Source organism: Podarcis liolepis, assembly GCF_965112155.1.
Source record: "Podarcis liolepis genome assembly, chromosome: Z".
NCBI lineage: Eukaryota > Metazoa > Chordata > Lepidosauria > Squamata > Lacertidae > Podarcis > Podarcis liolepis.
The window spans coordinates 38,187,027-38,205,641 of record NC_139570.1 but is presented as its reverse complement, the minus strand read 5'-3'; the positions used below and the strand labels follow the sequence as shown (position 1 = coordinate 38,205,641).

The 18,615-nt window shown below is 47.3% G+C and overlaps 1 protein-coding gene across 2 annotated transcripts in view; it reads right to left on the bottom strand.

Annotated features, from left to right (window-relative positions):
- LOC310698429 (FK506-binding protein 15-like) overlaps positions 1–18,615 on the bottom strand; it is a 268,796-nt gene that overhangs the window by 25,103 nt on the left and 225,078 nt on the right. The window contains exon 1 of one of the 2 annotated variants that reach the window (XM_083485534.1): positions 3,149–3,433. The exons of the other annotated variant lie outside the window; for it this stretch is intronic. Within the exon in view, the coding sequence (XP_083341660.1) occupies positions 3,149–3,291 (143 nt within the window). The 5' untranslated portion in view covers positions 3,292–3,433. Of the gene's footprint in view, positions 1–3,148; positions 3,434–18,615 lie in introns of those variants that run through there. 2 annotated transcript variants of the gene reach the window in all.

The following is an 18,615-nucleotide window of genomic DNA, read 5'->3' as shown; positions in this document are numbered from 1 at the left end:
TTTCCAAATTCTTGCGGGAAGGGAAGAAACCTAGGATTAAACACCTGATCTTACTAGACATAAAAGAGAGAGGAGGCTTTTCCCTACCCGATCTAAAACTTTACTACGAGGCTGCCTGTTTCACTTGGCTAAAAGATTGGTGCACGTTGCAGGATCCGGACCTCCTGGACCTGGAAGGTTTTGACAACCGTTGGGGATGGCACGCCTACCTAATATATGGGAAAGCAAAAATTCATAAAAATTTTACCAACCATATAAGAAGAAAGTCATTCTTTCCTGTATGGGAAAAATATAAAGACCTGATGGAGCCTAAAGTCCCGTGGTGGACTTCTCCAGTAGAAGCCATAGCAGTAAAACGGAAATATACTCGGGAAAGCTGGCCAACATATAAAATACTTCTAAAAAATGAGGATAACCAAATAAAATTAAAAAACTTTGAGGAGATAAGAGAACACATTTCAGACTGGTTCCAATACCATCAGTTATTTGAAAAATTTAAATCTGACAAACAAAAGGGGTTCTCAGCAGAAATTTCCCGATTCGAATCTGATCTTGTAAACTCTAAAAGAAAAACTCTTTCCAAAACTTACCGACTCCTCCTTGACTGGACAGTCAAGGAGGAGGAGGTAACAGTGGCAATGGTGAGGTGGTCCCAGGATTTTGGCCATCCAATAACCATGGCCCAATGGGAAAATTTATGGAAGATCAATTGGAAATTCACAAACTGTTACACATTTAGAGAGAACTTTCAAAAAATGCAACATCGATGGTATCTAACACCATGGAAACTTTCAAAAATGTATAAAAATGTGTCAAGTAATTGTTGGAGATGCGGAGACTCAGGAACATTCTACCATATGTGGTGGATATGTAGGAAAATACAGGTATTCTGGGAGAGTATACATGCAGAACTGCAAAAAATGCTAAAGATCTCTTTCAATAAAAAACCAGAGGCCTACCTCCTGGGAATAACAGATCTGGATATTCCACAAAAGAGTAAGGGTATCTTTTTATATGCGATGGTGGCAGCAAGAGTTTTGATCGCAGCAAAATGGAAGAGTAATGAAATCCCCTCTATACAAGATTGAATCCAAAAGCTGACAGAATATGCCGAATTAGATGGTTTATCAGAAAAAATAAAGAATAAATCAAAACAAGAATTTGTTTCTAAATGGGAGGTTTTCAAAAAATACCTGAAAAATAAATATAGTAGTTTAAATTCTGTTGCAGCATTCGAAGAACTTCAGTGATAGTTGCTAGGTAGATAGAAGAAATTAGATTTATTGAGAATAAGTTTAATTATGAAAAAAATGTGTATTGGCAATACGTAATATGAATTTGAAATATGGAATAGACGGGAAGTTGGGTCTTTAGTGTTAAGACCAATAGATGTTGGTATTTGTGTTTTTCTGTGTGTTTTTTTTTCTTGTTGCATGTATAAATAAATAAAATTATCTTTTAAAAAAAGGAGCGAGTGGAACAGAGATTGTGAGCTTGGCTTCCCCTTCTGGGGAGAGTGACATTCTGGGAAGACATAGGTCAGGGGTCAGCAAACTTTTTAAGCAGGGGGGCAGTCCATTGTCCCCCAAACCTTGTGGGGGACCGGACTATATTTTGAATATTGGGGGGGGGCATCTGCAGTTCTCCATAAATTTCTGAACTACAACTCCCACTGGCTATATGTCACTCTGACCTTTGCTCACTGCCAGTGTTGCCAAAAGCAGCAGTGCAGTGCCCTTATTTTGAACACCTAAAATGTCACAGTGTAAAGGGCACTAGAAATCTTTCTTAGGGTTCCTTTTGTAGAAGGAATCTAAGACCACAAAACACCTCCATTCAGTCCTGTTACTGGCACCCACTTTAGGGCAGGAGTTAGAATGCCAACTTGTGACCTGGGAGATCAGGGTGCAGACCCCCACTTGGAGATGAAGCTCACTTTGTGACTCTCTCTCAGTGTAACATTAGCACAGAAGAAGTGGTCCCTGCCGCCCGCACCCAATCATCATGAGAGGCGAACTTTTTAGCCACTGCATGCTCCAAAGCTAAGCATGTAAGAAACAGTGAAAACACAAGGCACTTCGGTTTCAGCTCAGAGTTGGTCCACTGAAATGGGCGGGCGTAACCAACGCATAGCTTAGTCGGATGCAACCCAGCGCCTCCCAATTCATCCTTAGCTGGCCGAAACCCCGCCCATTTCATCCTCACCAGCAACGCTGTGAGGCAGAGAGACAGAAAGAAGGAAAAAGAGAGATAAAGAGAGAAGGAACCTTGCTGGCTCAAAGACGCCTAGCTCAGCTGAACTTCGCCTCTCTCTCAGCACCTAACAGCACGTATTTGCAGACAAACCCCTCTGCATGTGCTCGGAATCACCCTTCGCAAGCCTGCACCCACCCACCCCAGCCCCACATGCTGCCCCAACCCCACATGCTGCCCCAGCCCCACATACAGCTCTAGTCCCACAGGCTGCCCCAGCCGCACATGCAGCCCCAGAACCACATACAGTCCCAGACCCACACCCATCTCAGCCCCACATGCTGCCCCAGCCCCACATACAGCTCTAGTCCCACCTGCAGCCCCAGAACCACATACTGCCCCAGCCCCACATACAGCCCCAGAAGCACACGCAGTCCCAGCCCCACACCCACCCCAGCCCCACATACAGCTCTAGTCCCACATGCTGCCCCAGCCCCACATACAGCTCTAGTCCCACATGCTGCCCCAGCCCACATGCAGCCCCACATGCAGCTCTAGTCCCACATGCTGCCCCAGCCCCACATACAGCTCTAGTCCCACATGCTGCCCCAGCCCCACATGCAGCTCTAGTCCCACATGCTGCCCCAGCCCCACATACAGCTCTAGTCCCACATGCTGCCCCAGCCCCACATGCAGCTCTAGTCCCACATGCTGCCCCAGCCCCACATGCAGCTCTACTACCACATGCTGCCCCAGCCCCACATACAGCTCTAGTCCCACATGCTGCCCCAGCCCCACATACAGCTCTAGTCCCACATGCTGCCCCAACCCCACATGCAGCCCCAGCCCCACACACAACTATGGTCCCCTCACACAGCCCCGCCGCCTCACGCCGACCCAAAGACACCCGCACACCCCGCATCTCCCCCCACGCAGAGAGGCGCCGCATTCTCACCCTCCCGTCGGAAGCTGGAAGGCCTCGTCTTCTTCATCCATGTCCCCCAACATCCTGACGGCCCCTCGCTCCCCGCGCCCCTCGACTAAGCCCAAGCCGGGAGGCGAGAGCCGCAAAGCGCGCGGCTGCAACTTCTCGGCCATGGCTCAAGCGCTGGGCTGCGGAAGCGAAACTAGCAAGCCAAAGCGGCCGGCGGCATTCGCGGTCCCCAAAGGGGCCAAACTTCCACGCGGAGGGAAGAAGCGCGTGCACGGGGACGCCAGCGATCAGCTGTTGCTGCCGCTGCCGCGAATTTGGCGGCGGGACTCTTAAGTTTGACGGAAAGGGAGGGGGACACGGCTGGACCAATGGGAAGCTGGTTTCTGGGAGAGGGAGGCGGGAGGGCGGGTGACGCTCGCTCGATGCTGGCCAATGAGGTGGCGCCTCCGCTCGCCGGGCGAAGAAGGGACGCGTCTGAGGAGATCGAGCGAAGGAAGAGAAGGCGAGGAAGGCGCAGGTAGCTAACTTCCGATTCTTCTCATTGTGCTATTTACACTTGGTCTGGCAAAACACATTTCTTTCTTCTTATTTAGCCTTCTCGTTTAATATCCATAAACTTTTACTATGTACATTCTCCATATTCCAAGATTCATTCTAGGTCTGTCAGGAGATTAACGTTGCCACTCCTTTTTAAGATCTTCCTTAAATGTTATCCGATCTTGATTAACTTTTGGTATTGAATTTCCTCTTATTCTCCCTGTTGTTCTGGCAAGCTGTAGATCTTCTATCATTTTTGCTTGCCAGTCCGTTTTTGTGGGGATGATATCACTGTTACCAGAAACAGCAGGTTCAAATTCTTTGTACTCATTCAAATCCTAACAGATGTTGGTTAGATCGGACAAATAGCTGAAGAGGAAACTGAGCTGGTGTAGCCAATAATGTGGGATTTAAGAGGTTTTTGTGGTAAGGGGGCATTGTGTGCTTTGACAATGTAGTGTGTTCACACCCTCAGTTGCTTTACTGTGTAAGTCGCTTTGAGGTACCTGAATGCAAAAATAATGTCGGATTTAAGAGGTTTGGTGATGCATCTTACTCTAAACACCCATGACATGTCATAGAAAATAATCCAACTCTGGGATCATCTCTTGAGGTTAATTCTTGCACTGAACAAGTGGTGTGCGTTTCATTCCCACACACTGCTCCAGTAATATTTGCAGCTGAAGCCTACATTTCAAGAAAGTTCCAGGAATCAGTGAACAGAAGCATTGCTGATTTTTCTACAATGTCTTATAACGAGCTTGTAAAGCTAGTGTAACCTGGGTAGCCAATTCAAAATTTGTGCTCACCAGAACATGCCCTTGCTACAAAGAGCCTGCTGCACCACTGGAAGATGGAGTAAGATGAAGGACAAAGATGCAAGGGTGTGATATCTTTCCCTGTCTCTGCACCTGCATCATCTTCCTCCAGCTCAGAGCCAGAAAGGGAAGACAGAGGTTTGTTTTGGCTCTCTGTTCACACCCAGCAAGTGTTTAGCAGAACTAAAGGAAGCTGTAGGCTTCTAACCATGTTTGGGACTGCAGAGAGCGTAATTATTTTTATCCCTCAGCAGCTCTAATGTCAGAAGAAGGCCTCAGACTTGACCCACTCGCAGGAGCACGTCTAACTCCTTGCTCTGATGAAGGGAGCAAGCAGGCCTTTTTTCTTCTAATTAAGAGTTACCGTATTTTTCGCTCTATAACACGCACCTGACCATAACACGCTGTCAGAGCTGCTTGAAGATCCTAGCTCACAGAGGATCACGCTAGCCAGCGGTCATTAAGTAAAAGTCTTTATTGAATTACAGTTTCCATTCTCACGCTGCTGCGCGCAACTCTACGCCTAGTAGCTAGGTCGGCGAAGCTCCGTCTGAGTCTCCGCCCTGTGTGCACCAACTTAATATCCTAGCCTTGCTCCACCTTTTCCTCCTGACTGTCCTCCTCTGGGTCCCTCTACCCCCCGGGGCTTCTTCCTTCCGGGATTCTTCTGACGCTGACCCAGACCCTCCTGCCTCCTTGCGCCGGGCTTTAGGACCTGGCTCTCTTTCGGGGCTGCTTACTGCGCCGCCTTCCTCTGCATTTGAACTTGGCGCGCGCGCCCAACCTTCCACTTTCCTCTCAACCGTTTCTTCGCTCCCCGATGGAGGTGTGGCCATCCCCGACTCATGTCCTCCCTCCTGTGGAGGTGTGGCCACTCCTGACTCATGTCCTCCCTCCTGTGGTGAGCTGCCAGCGCTTCCCCCCTGGCTCCCTTCCTCTTCCCTGCTTCCTGGCGGTGACGCTGGTCCCGATTTCCAGCTGCTCCCCCCTGAGTCCTCTCTGGCTCTGTCTTCCTGGGGTGCCCCCCTAGACTCCCCCCTTGCCCTCGCCACTGGTGCTCCTTTCTGTGAATCCTCTGATTCACTGGAAAGACTAGGAGATCTCGGGTCGTCGTCGTCACTCATCTTTTCTTCTGCCTCCTCCCCTTCGCTCTCTGTTTCCTCCCTTGCCCGTGCTTCTGCTCCTAAACCCCTGACACACGCACATCGTTTTTAGAGGAGGAAAACAAGGGAAAAAATATTCTGAATGAAACAGTGGACGTATCATTTTTGTGCTTCATGCTGTGGCCACAGACATGTGCTCTGATGGTGAATTTTGGCTGACCCAATGCAAAGATCCTGAGGATCCATGTGGACCCATACTTTTTAACCACGTTTTTGCACCATTGCAGCCCCAGGCAACAGTGGGTGCGTGATTTTTTTGGGGGGGGGACAGGCTGTAGCCATGGACATGCTATGTGCTCTGATGGTGAATTTTGGCTGACCCAATGCAAAGATCCTGAGGATCCATGTGGATCCATGCTTTTTAACCACGTTTTTGCACCATTGCAGCCCCAGGCAACAGTGGGTGCGTGATTTTTTTTTGGGGGGGACAGGCTGTAGCCATGGACATGCTATGTGCTCTGATGGTGAATTTTGGCTGACCCAATGCAAAGATCCTGAGGATCCATGTGGATCCATGCTTTGTAACCACGTTTTTGCACCATTGCAGCCCCAGGCAACAGTGGGTGCGTGATTTTTTTTTTGGGGGGGGGGGGACAGGCTGTAGTCATGGACATGCTATGTGCTCTGATGGTGAATTTTGGCTGACCCAATGCAAAGATCCTGAGGATCCATGTGGATCCATGCTTTGTAACCACGTTTTTGCACCATTGCAGCCCCAGGCAACAGTGGGTGCGTGATTTTGGGGGGGCAGGCTGTAGCCATGGACATGCTGTGTGCTCTGATGGTGAATTTGGGGTGGCCCAATGCAAAGATCCTGAGGATCCATGTGGATCCATGCTTTGTAACCACATTTTAAGTGGGGAGGGAAGGAAAAACACAGAAGGCTAAGAATGCAGGAGAGGGCTATAACGTGAGGAAAGGAAGGCAAAAGTTTCCCCCCACCCACCCACACAAGCCAGCCAGCGTGCGCGCTCTCTCTCTCCCTCTCCCTCCCACCAGCATGACAGAAGAAAGCATTTTAACTGCATTAAGAACTATTTAGCAGCGAAACCTAAGCTTTGCCATCCCTTAAGAGGTACAGACACTGTAATCTTCCAGATCGCATGAATTTACAGGCAAAACACTGTTTAAGGATTTCATCCTTTTAAATGGAAGAAAGCATATTTGAATGCTGTGTGTCTCCAAAAACAAAAAGCAGGAAGTCAAATCAGAATTTTAAGCCGAACCTGTAATCTCTCTTCCCTTCACAAACATTGTTCCCTCCGGAGCAGGGAGAGGAATTAGAAAGACGCTCTGCTCTCCTCTCTTCTTGCCAGGAGGGGAGGGGCTTTCCCTGCTCTTTGTTCCGTTTGAGCAAACACAGCAACGAAACAGAGCAGGGTGGGCAGTAAGACCCTGAGGCAGAATGCAGGAAAGCAACAGCTTCCTCTCTCACGGAGCTCCCTTCTCCCTGAAGCGCGGTTTGATTTTTGCCTCATTTTTCGGCTCCAGGGACCACACATTCGCTGCATAACACGCACAGACATTTCCCCTTCCTTTTTAGGAGAAAAAATCTGCGTGTTATAGAGCGAAAAATACGGTAACCTCAGTTATTCCGTATGATTTCTTGCTGGCTGGCTCGCTGAGAACAAACTACCACCTAAGGAGCATGATGTGTCCTCCACCAAAGGTACTACCTCTCCTCTAACACCCCCCACACTAATAACACACACACAGGTACTGTCCAGGATTCACAATGGCACCCAAAATCCAAACATCAATGAAGACCCCCCCCCCACACACCTTGAGCACTCCTGAGCTGGATCTAGCGATCATATATCTACTTGTGGTTTACCATGTGCCACAAAACGGGCAAAGTCATGCCAAACTGAAATTTAAGTCTGCCATCTTGATTCAAAATGGCACCCAACATAGAAACAGCAATAAGGTCTGCCGCCCCACCCTGGGAACCCTCATGCCAAGTTTAGTATTATAAATGGAGAGTTCTCCAATTGTATAGAGGGTAAATGGGCAAACCATTTCCCAAAATATCAGTCAGGTCAACATACATAGGCGCCGACTCCATGGGGCTTGAGGGGGCCCGAGCCCCCTCAAAAATTTGTTTGGGGGTGCTCCGCCCCCCCCAATAATCTTCAGCGCCCCTCCAGCAGAGCGCCATCGCCGCCCCTCCCCCAGCCCAAAATGCACAGGGTCGGGCTGCATGCGGCTCCTGCCCTCCCTCCCGAGCAAAAGCTCCACCCAATTTCCGCTCCAGAGCTGATTAATAGGCGCAGCACGCTCTCCCTATTCGCTCACGAGGAGGCGGCGCCACTTTATTTGCATATGCATGAGCTTATTTATTATTCATGAGCTTTCCCGGGCCCCCCCCCCAATATTTTTTATAAGTCCGCGTCCCTGTCAACATATTCCTCCAGCATGACAGAAAAAGTGTTGGGGGTAGGGTGGGAGGGAGAGTTGGGCTCCCCAGAGTTGGAATTAATAGATGGCAGAAAAAGCCAGTGTCTTGTCAATATATAATTCCAATTAAAAGCTGTAAAATCTTGAGTCCCAGCTCTTGAGAGCAGGAAAGAAGGGGTTGGGAGCGATTCACTGATAAATGTATTTATGCACTGGCTCAATGGGAAAACTTTAGAAATTCACCGGAAATCACTCATTGTATCTATCTTCTCCGTTCCAATGGCATTTAGGATCCAGGGAAGTGAGGTATAAGGGGAGGGGTGAGTGAGCCCACCATAATCCCCGAGATGTACAGACACATCTGCAGGGCCTTCCCAAGGAGTCATGGCCGGTGATATCCAACCACCTCAGTCACAATGACTATCCATCCTATAGTGGGATGAAGCCGGACAAGACAGAGGGGTGTATTTGATTTGACTCAGGGACCAAGGAGCTGTAAATACTTTCCTTTGTACTGAGATGGGAGTAAGTGTGAAAGACTATATTTGCGTGACAGGGGTATGCCTGGATCTCAGGTTCTCAGGCATTACCTCAATAGAATTAGAACAGAGAGAGGGGAAAAATCAAAAGAAGGGAGATTACCATATTCATTTTTTCAAATGGCAGAAAATTTAAATTTAAAAAACGCATGGAGACATAGATACCCAAATGAAAAAATAATACACTAATTATTCTGAGGCCAAGCAATAGGCAGGAAGAATAGCTGGAATTTGTGTATCAAACAATTTAATTTGGAAAATCAAAAAGGTAGAAATACAACCTAAATCAATAACAGACCATAATTCAATTATGATGGAGTTAAGAAACAACAGAAAAATACTGTTGACCCTTAGGTTATGTTACCTTTGGGTAACGTAATCCTTGGGTTGCAAACCTGGAAGTGTATACTTCCGGGTTTCACTGCGTGGTCATGCACAGAAGTGCTCAATCGAGCTGTGCGCATGCACAGAAGGGCGTCTCCAGTTTCAAAGTTTTTGGGATGTGGCCAGGCTCCAGCACAGATCCCATTCGTAACCGAAGATGGAGAATGAATGAAAAAATCTTAAACAATGAAAAGATAATGAACAAAGCACAAGAGCTTCTGAAGGAATTTTTTCAAATAAACATGGCACAAGAAACATACATCAGAGTGATATGGGATGCAAGAAAAGCTTTCATAAGAGGCTTTTATATACAACATGATGCGATACAAAAAAGAATTAGAGAGGAAAAACTCGATCAAATTAGAAAGGAAATAGAAGCAAATGAGAAAACATTAGCCAAAGACCCAAAGAGTGAAAATGCAAGTAAAAAATAAATAAATTGTTTCAAAATTATTTCTATTGTGTCCATTTCACCCTGAGTGCTTGGCCTCTCCTTCTCAATTCTTGTGGAGAGCCTGAGAGGCGGCCTTGCAGTTTAAGCAGAGGCTGCACGTGTTTCTTCAACCAGTGCTTCCGAAGAATGAGCCTCAGGAGCTGCAAAAAGCAGACTGTCTTGGGCTCCTTCGAGAGCGGTGGATGGAGGACTGCTTGAGCTTTCCTTCAGATTAGCCAAAGGAGCGGGGGATGCCACTGGTGCTGGTTCTCGGAGAGAGTTGCTGTGGGGATCCCCATAAAGGGGTGCGGCACTTGGCTGCTTCCTTCCCGCAGGTCCTTCCTCCTCGGTGCTGCTGCTCCCCCTTTGCTCCTCCTGACTCTCCAGCAGCTGCAGAGTTGTTGTCTGGAACAAGTAGAGGGGAGGGGGGATTATTTGCCACAAAAACGACTGCAGCCCCTGATGAAAGTACTGTGTAATGGTTGGTCTCTAACCAGGACTCAGGAGACCAGGGTTTGAATCCCTACTCAGCCACACAGGCTCAGCTAAGTGACTTTCACTTTGTAGTACCTTAGATACAACCTGTTATTTCTAGAGGGCTGGGCTTCACCCTCTTTGCTGCTCCCATGATTAGTAATATGGGGCTAAATGCCACTCCAATCTCTGACCGGTGCAAGATTCCAGGGGTCTAGGCACTTAGTCTGTGTTTCTTTGGAAATGAGGCACAGTGTAGACTGTGGTGTCATAATGATATCTATCTATCTATCTATCTATCTATCTATCTATCTATCTATCCTTTATTGTGGTCCAAAGATCCACAAAACAATTTCTAAACTAGATACAGTTAAAACAACCAGACGGATGGAAGAAACCAAGGCAGTCCATTTTGTTTTATCTACAGCATAATATTTGTTTCTTACAACCTCCGAAAGAAACTTTGCCACGGCCAGTGTAATATCATTTGACCTGTCTTCCAAAAGGTATTTAATATGGGGGGCTTCAGATTTTCCTGGAAAATTTGCCAGTAGGGGATTGATCAGTTGGTCCCTTGCGTGTTCATGCAATCGATGTCTGCAGAACATAAACAAAGCCTATTCTGATAGAGGATGCCTCTCAGCCTGTCATTTAGAACTTCCAAGGGAAATATATTTAGTCTGGCTTTGGTAAATAAACGCTGATAGGTAGGTACAGACAAATTCCTAAGGTATGAGGATATTTGATAGTCATACCCGCATTGGATTCCAGCTGCGACCAGGCTACAAATTACATAAGATCGGGATCGCAGGTCCCTATGTGAGATGTCCCAAAGCCTTTGCCTCAAGGATTCAAGGGCAGTGTCATAACCCAGATGATATAAGAGGGGTGATGGTAGTGGAGCAACATACGTTAATTTCCCCACTTGTCCCTTTCAATCCTCCCTTTAAGAATGAAAGAAGACGCATGATCAGAGTTCAAGGGCATCTTCCAGGGAGGCAAAGAACAGTCAAGGGTGCAAAGCTGGGGGGGAGGGGTGGCACTGGGAGAATCCTAAGGGTCAGAGAGAGTTTTCCAGGGAGCCACTTCTGGCCTCGGGTGATGACTTTTGCCACCCCTGGGCACTACCTTCTCCAGATTCTCCTTCTTAACGCGGAGATCAGCCACCTCCTCTTCCAGGGCTGCCACCTTCTCATCCAACTTCTTCCCACTCAGCTTCTCCTCCTGGTATCTGCTTTTCATGTCGTCAGACGATTTCTGAAGTTCTGTGGAGGTGGGGCACAGAGCCGGTTACAATGCAAGTCCTTGTTTCCATCCACTGCTGTAGCTATGCCTAAGTACAGTGCCATCTGCACTATATGCTTTAAACACTCACAGCTTCCCACAAAACATTCTGGGAACTGAGAACATTCTCTTAAGGGAGCTGAGAGGTGGTGGGAAACCCCAGTCTGCCATCACCCCCAGCTACAATTCCCAGACTGTTAAACTATGCTGGATATGGCTGCTTAAGCAGGGCTCTCCAGTTCAACACAACTACAGTGGTACATTGGGTTAAGTACTTATTTCGTTCTGGAGGTCCGTTCTTAACCTGAAACTGTTCTTAATCTAAGGTACCACTTTACCTAATGGGTCCTCCCGCTGCTGCTGCTGCCACGCCACCGGAGCACAATTTCTGTTCTCATCCTGAAACAAATTCTTAACCCGAGGTACTATTTCTGGGTTAGTGGAGTCTGTAATCTGAAGTGTCTGTAACCTGAAGCGTCTGTAACTCGAGGTACCACTGTATTGGCAGCAGGAACGAACCACACTTCCCAGGATTCCTAGGGAGAAAGCCATGCCTTCTGCAGTGGCATGATAATGCTGTATAGTGTGGATGGGGCCTCCGTGTAACTTTGAAGACATATCATATGTTTCTTCCCACTCTTACACTGCTCTGCTCTTGCATGCAGGGCCAGGAAGGTGCAGAATCTGCACAAACCCATTTTCTATTATGTTACATTATGTTATTGTTTGTAAGCTGGAGATTTATTTCAACAAAAAGCAGCATAGAAATACAATCAATCAAGTTTGTAGAGATCAGAAGCTTGCCTTTTTTAAACAGATGGAATTAAAGTCAAGAGCCTTTTTGGAGATTGTGTGTCTGAGTTTTTAACAGCTACACTGCAGGAGGCCCTAAGGAGCAGGACCTCCAGAGATTGCTGGACTCCAACCCCATCATCCCTGGCTACGCTTGCTGGGGCTCATGAGATGTGAAGGCCAGTAATACTTGGAGGGCCACAGGCTCCCTACCCGCAACCTAAAGAATTTCCTAGGATGATAAAACTACTCTGCATGTGCTTGGATAGTGCTCTTCTGCCATTTCAGCGCCTCCTCTCAGCTTCCCTTACCTGCCAGCTGTGCACGGAGTCGGCTGACCTGGGCTTTCTGCCTCTCCGACTCTGTCAGGGCTTCATTCAGTTGGGAGTGGAGATTCATCTCCTGCTTCTGATGACGGGCCAGCTCCAGCTGGAGCTGGGTGATCTGCGCCGTGGCTTCCGCTAGCTTCTTGCTGATCCTGACCTGCAACGCAAAGGAGCAGAAGAGACAGGAGAACATATGGGGAAGGAGTGCCCACGGTTGGACTTCCGGGGTGGCGCCATCGGTAATGGCGGACTCCCACTGATCCGGAGGGACTGGCTCTACGCGAATCAGGTCTGTTCCGCTACGGCGAAGCAGGGACCCTTGAAAAAATCACAGGCGGGTGAAGCCTGTGACCGTGGGACTCGGCGGGCACCTTTTGCGCCCCCCCAAATCTGCAAAGGAGCCCAATTACGGGCTCCGGAGAGAAGTGGGGAAGTGGCGTGGTGCTGAGAGTCAACTGCTTCTTCTGTGGAGTGAAGCCGCACAGCCGTTACCGGAGAGTGCTACCTTTTTCCTGTGACAATCTGGCTACAAAAACAACTACCCGTGAGTAGGTTAATTTTGGAAATAAAGGAGAACAAATAAAGGAAACAAATTTTGGAAATAAAGGAGAACAAAGACGTAATTTGATACCGAAGCGGGGAGGCATAAACAGGAAGTCTGCCTTCCGTTCTTTGTAAATAGAGCAAAGCAATGAACTTGTAAGCTAAAACCTTGAAAGACACTTGAAAAGGACTATAATTCTAACATCAAAACAAACGATCTCCCCCCTTGGCTGCAGGAGAGGAGGGGGAAAAGGTGTGAACTGTATTTCCCTGCAAAAAGAGAGAAAAGGAAGCTAAAATCCACCGCTTAAAACCTGGGAACGGGCTGCCATTGGACAACAAGAATGCCGTACTGTGAAATGCACTGTTAATGAATAGAGTACTTTTTGACAGCTAACTCTGCAAGTGAGATACAATGTTTCTGGCTGGCTTCTCCTGGTTCTAAAGTAACTGGAAAATAACTGAAATTGATACTGTTGTCTATTTTGTGAATTGGGGGATTAAAAAAAATGTTATTTATTTTAAGGCAACAACTTTTGACTGCTACTGTGTCCCCCTAGAGGAAGTTTGAAATTGTTACAATAACAACTGGGCCAGGGGAATTTTCCACTTCAAAACAAATTCTGGCCATGGGACTGACCTTGGGCTTTAACTAGAGTGTTATGGCAGATGGAAAAGAAAAGACAGATTTGCCTCAGGAAAAAACAACGAGGTCTGGTAGATCTTTTCGCCCAGACGCTGGGCTTTAGCGAAGAGCTTCAACATCTGGCCCCTCTGTATCATCAGGGGCTGCATTTTTACAACCTAAACCTAAAGAAATGACATCCGAAGATGTTTTAGCTCAAGCATTAGGCAAAATTAATGAATCTCTGGAAAAACTAAGTAAACAAGTAGCTGAAGCATCAATCAAAATTGACCAAAATCCTACAAGTATCAACAGTTTGGGACAGAAGGTAAATACTAATACAGTAACTATTGAGAAACTGCTACAGGAATCTACTTTGACCTGAAAGACAGCTGAAGAAGCAAAGGAAATAGCAGTTTCTGTAGAAGAGAAGATACCACCGATACATAAGCAACTTGAAGACCACAGGTCGATATTGTCTATGATTGAATTGAAGGAGAAACGAACGAATTTGAGGATCAGGGCCGTACCTGAACTTGAGAAAGACAATCTGACTGACTTTCTTATGCAGGAATTTGCAGACTTTTGGAACCCAGATTTGGACAAGGAAGATTTCAAGATAGTGAGTGCTTTCAGGCTGGGAAGAGGAGGGAAGAAGAACAGGGTGAGAGACTGTTTGATCACCCTCCGAACAAAAGAGGAGAGAGACAAAATCTTGAGTCTGCACTTCCAGAAGACTTTGGAAATACACCAGTCAAAAGTGGAGATATTTAAAGACATTCCGAAATATCTTTTGGACCTTAGGTCCAATTATGGAGATTTGGTTGCCCTGTTGAGAAGCAACAGAATCATCTTTAGGTGGGAATTTCCCCAAGGCCTATCTTTTAGCTTCAAAGGAAGAAAGATAAAAATAAGATCAGTGAATGACAAAGAAAGATTTTTGAAAGACCACGGAGAAAACCTGCAGAAAGAATCTGGAGAAGAGTTAAGAGCACTAGAAAGAGGAATATTAGACATAGCAAAATTACCTTTTGGATTAAAAGACTGCCAGAGAAGGTGATACCACCGATAGAGCAGGAACAGGCACTTGGTGCAGTTGGAGGAAAAGTAAAGTAACTACATCATGGCTATGCAACTATTAAGCTGGAATTGTAATGGTCTCAACTCCCCCCAGAAAAGGGAAAGTGTGTTTCATTTATTAAAAAAGGAACAATTGGACTTGATTTTTCTACAGGAAACACATGTGATAAGGCTACATAGAAAAGTATTGATTAATAAAAGACTGGGCCAGGAATTTATCTCATCAGATAAAGTTAAAAAAAGAGGAGTAGTGATTTATGCAAAGGAGAGACTATCACCGAAATTTATCTTTAAGGATGACCAAGGAAGATTTGTGGCAATTGAAATTCAAATACAAGGAGAGAAATTCTTAATAGTAGGAGTTTACGCACCAAATGAGGGGAAATCTGAATTCTTTAAAAAGTTGCATGAGACCTTGATGGACTATTTGGATTATAATGTGATTTTGATGGGAGATATGAACGGAGTGGTATCTACACATATGGACAAGGCACAAAGACAGGTGGTCACTAAGGATGGCAGACTACCGAAAACCTTTTTTGAGATGACAGACAACTTGGATTTAGTTGATATCTGGAGAACAAAGAATCCCTTGGCTAGAGAGGGAACCTTCTTCTCTGAAGCCAAAATGACATGGACAAGAATTGACCAAATATGGGTCACTAGAGGAATGGCACCAAAGACAAGAAAAGTGGAAATTTGCCCAAAAACCTGTTCCGACCATAATGCTGTGAAGATGGAGATGAAACTAACACCAACTGGCTCCTTCAGATGGAGGATGAATGACACCTTATTTAGAGATGAAGAAGTGACTAAGAAGGCCCAAAAAACCTTGAGAGACTATTTCGAGTCAAATATGAACACTAATGTTGAAAAAAGAGTAATCTGGGACGCAAGCAAAGCTGTTATGAGAGGGTTCTTGATACAACAGAATGCAATAAAGAAGAGAATTCAAAATGAAAAGAAGGATAAAATATTGGAGAAAATAAAGGAAAGTGAAAAGAAATTGAGAGCAAAACCAAAGTTGCAAGAGATCTTGAGAGAAATAAAGTTATATCAAGTACAATACATGAAAATGATGAATAAGGAGATAGAATGGGAAATTAAACAAATGAGACAAAAGACATTTGAGTCAGCTAATAAATGTGGGAAATTGTTGGCTTGGCAAATGAAAAAAAGACAAAAACTAAATACTATTATAAATTTAGAAGTGGAAGGAAAGAACATACAGAACCCAGTTGAGATTAGAAACTGTTTCCAGAGGTATTTTAAACAACTATATACACAAAGGCCACTGTCAGGGAACTGCCATCAGAGCATCAGGTGGTGGAGGGACTCAGGCAGGATGAAAGAGACTCAACTGCTGAAGCAGGGACCAGCAGGGGGAGGAGTGGGTCTCTGAGGGAATGCGAGCAGGAGGGAGGGCTCAGGGAGGCTTCCAGCGAGAACAGTGGGGAGGTATCGGAGTCTCCCATAGGGAGACCCACACCTCGCAGGAAACTGTCACGCCGTGAGTCCAGGAGACGCGTTTCCGTTAAGGAACTTCTTTGCTGGAAACGCTTCCGCAGACAGCCACTGTCGGACTCTACTAGTGACTAGAGCAGACATGTCTGAGGAGCTCCGTCACACACGGAGGTTTGTGGGGTCGCACAAACTCTGAGGGAGCACGTTTTCACGCACAAGCAGCTAATCAAACCCTCACAGCAGTCCGACAGTCTTTGTACGCTGCCTGTGCAAGAGAAGGCATCATGAGCGAACCAACCGGAACCGGAGGAGCAGGGGCTGGAGCTGGTCCAAGCTTGGAAGATAGATACCGAGCGTTGGAGGTTCAACTGGCCCTGCAGACGGCGAGGTTGGAGGAGAGAAGGGCTCAGGATGCAGACAAGAAGGGGAGAGCCACGCAATTCCCCAGAAAGGTACCAGGATTGGTGCAGAAATTTGGGGGGGACCCCAAGGACTACCATGCTTTTAGGACAGAGATGCAATATGCCCTTAATGTGCAGTTCGATGAGTTCCCTGATGAGGAATCGCGAGTTGCTTTTGTAATTGGGCATCTTGAGAAAGGGGCTAGAGACTGGGTTCGACCCCTAATGGCAACGCACAATGACATACTAAAGGACACAATGAAGTTCTTTCGTGCAATGGATATCATGTTTTCCAGCGATATTGAGGAAGGGGTGGTGCGCAGACAGCTAATGGCTTGTAAGCAGGGAAGTCGATCTGTCCGTGAATATTGGACTGAGTTTACCATGCTGATTCACAGACTGAGTTGGGATTTATCGGCGGCACCCGTTCAAATGCTATTTGAAGAAGGTCTTTCTTCGGGGGTGAAAGACGAGCTGGCACGGAGCCCCAGGGCGGAGTCTATGGATCAGCTGACCAAATCTGCGCTGACCATAGGAGCGCGGCAGGAGGCAAGAGCCTTGGAGAGGCGGGAAGGGAGAGGGGAACGTTGGAAGGAGTTCCGCATTCCAGACATTCCTGAGCCAGCTTTCCCGCCGGCAGAGCCGATGGAAATCGGAACAGCGCGCGCGCGCGCATTTTCAAAAACCAGCGAGGGAGCTAAGAAGGAGGGAAAGGGCCCCCGGAAATGCTATCTCTGCCAACAGCCAGGCCACTTTGCCAGAGTCTGCCCCCAGAGGAAGGAATGGCAAGGGATGGTGGGAGCTGTTGAGGGGGGAGAAGAAGGGGGAGCGGAGCAGGTAAAAGCCAACGCCTGGTTGCCACAATTGGGGCACTGCAGCCAGGCCAAAGAGCAGTGAAAGTGCCCATGCCAGAAGCTCCTCGACCTGCTCTAGTGATTGAAGTGTCGCTAGAGCTGCAGAATGGGCACCCCCTAAAAATAAAGGCGCTATTGGACTCAGGCAGCTCCTGCAATTTTATGAGCAAGGAGTTTGCTGCTGAACACCAGATACAGACCATCCCTTTAAGCAACCCCCTGCAGGTGACCACGATTGATGGCAGGGAGTTGTTGGGAGGAGGAGTCCGCTTGCAGACTGTCCCAATGATAATGAGGGTGGCAAGGCACACAGAACTGATAGCGTTTAATGTGGCCACCCTGGGAGGCGCTCCCATTATTTTGGGAATGAGCTGGCTAGCTCTACATGATCCGCTGGTTGGCTGGCATCAAAGAGTGGTGTCCTTTGGTTCAGCACATTGCCTAGAACACTGCAAAGGGGAGAAGGGTTCAGCAGGGGCCCAAGCCACCCTAGCAGGGACTGAAGTAATGGGGAAGGTGAAGGTACCACCACAGTATGCAGATCTCAGCGACGTGTTCAGCGAGAAGGAAGCTGACCAACTACCACCTCATAGACCCTTTGATTGTCAGATCAATTTACTCCCAGGAGCACAGCTTCCCGTGGGCAAGTTGTATGCCATGTCAGACAGGGAAATGCAGGAGTTGCGAGGGTTCATTGACAAGAACCTGAAGAGAGGCTTCATCAGAGAGTCCAAAGCAGCAGGGGGGAGCCCAGTGTTCTTTGTGGACAAAAAAAATGCGGACAAGCCGAGACTTGTATGTGATTTTAGGCGGCTGAATGCAGTGACTGAACCGGTGGCGTTCCCTATGCCCAGAATTGATGATATTTTGACCAGGGTGAGGAAGGGAAAGATTTTCACAAAGCTGGATCTAAGGGGGGCGTACAACCTGATACGCATAAGGAAAGGGGATGAATGGAAAACCACCATGTTTACCCCTTTGGGGGCGTTTGAATACCTCGTTATGCCATTTGGATTACAAGCAGGCTCCGCGTGTTTTCAATCTTTTATGAACCACGTGCTGGGCCCTTTGCTCTACAAGAATTGCGTTGCCTTTCTAGATGATGTGTTGGTGTATTCTGAGAATGAGGAGCAACATGTGAGAGACGTCAGAGAAGTGTTGAGCAGACTGCAAGCCAACAGGCTGTGGGTCAAACTGGAGAAGTGTCGGTTCCATACCAAGGAGGTGGAATTCCTGGGGTACCGCCTGTCAGACAAGGGATTGGCCATGGATCCCGGCAAGGTACAGGCAGTGCTGGAATGGAAAACACCCAAAACCAAGAAGGATGTGCAGAGGTTCCTAGGGTTTGGAAACTTTTATCGTAAGTTCATCCGC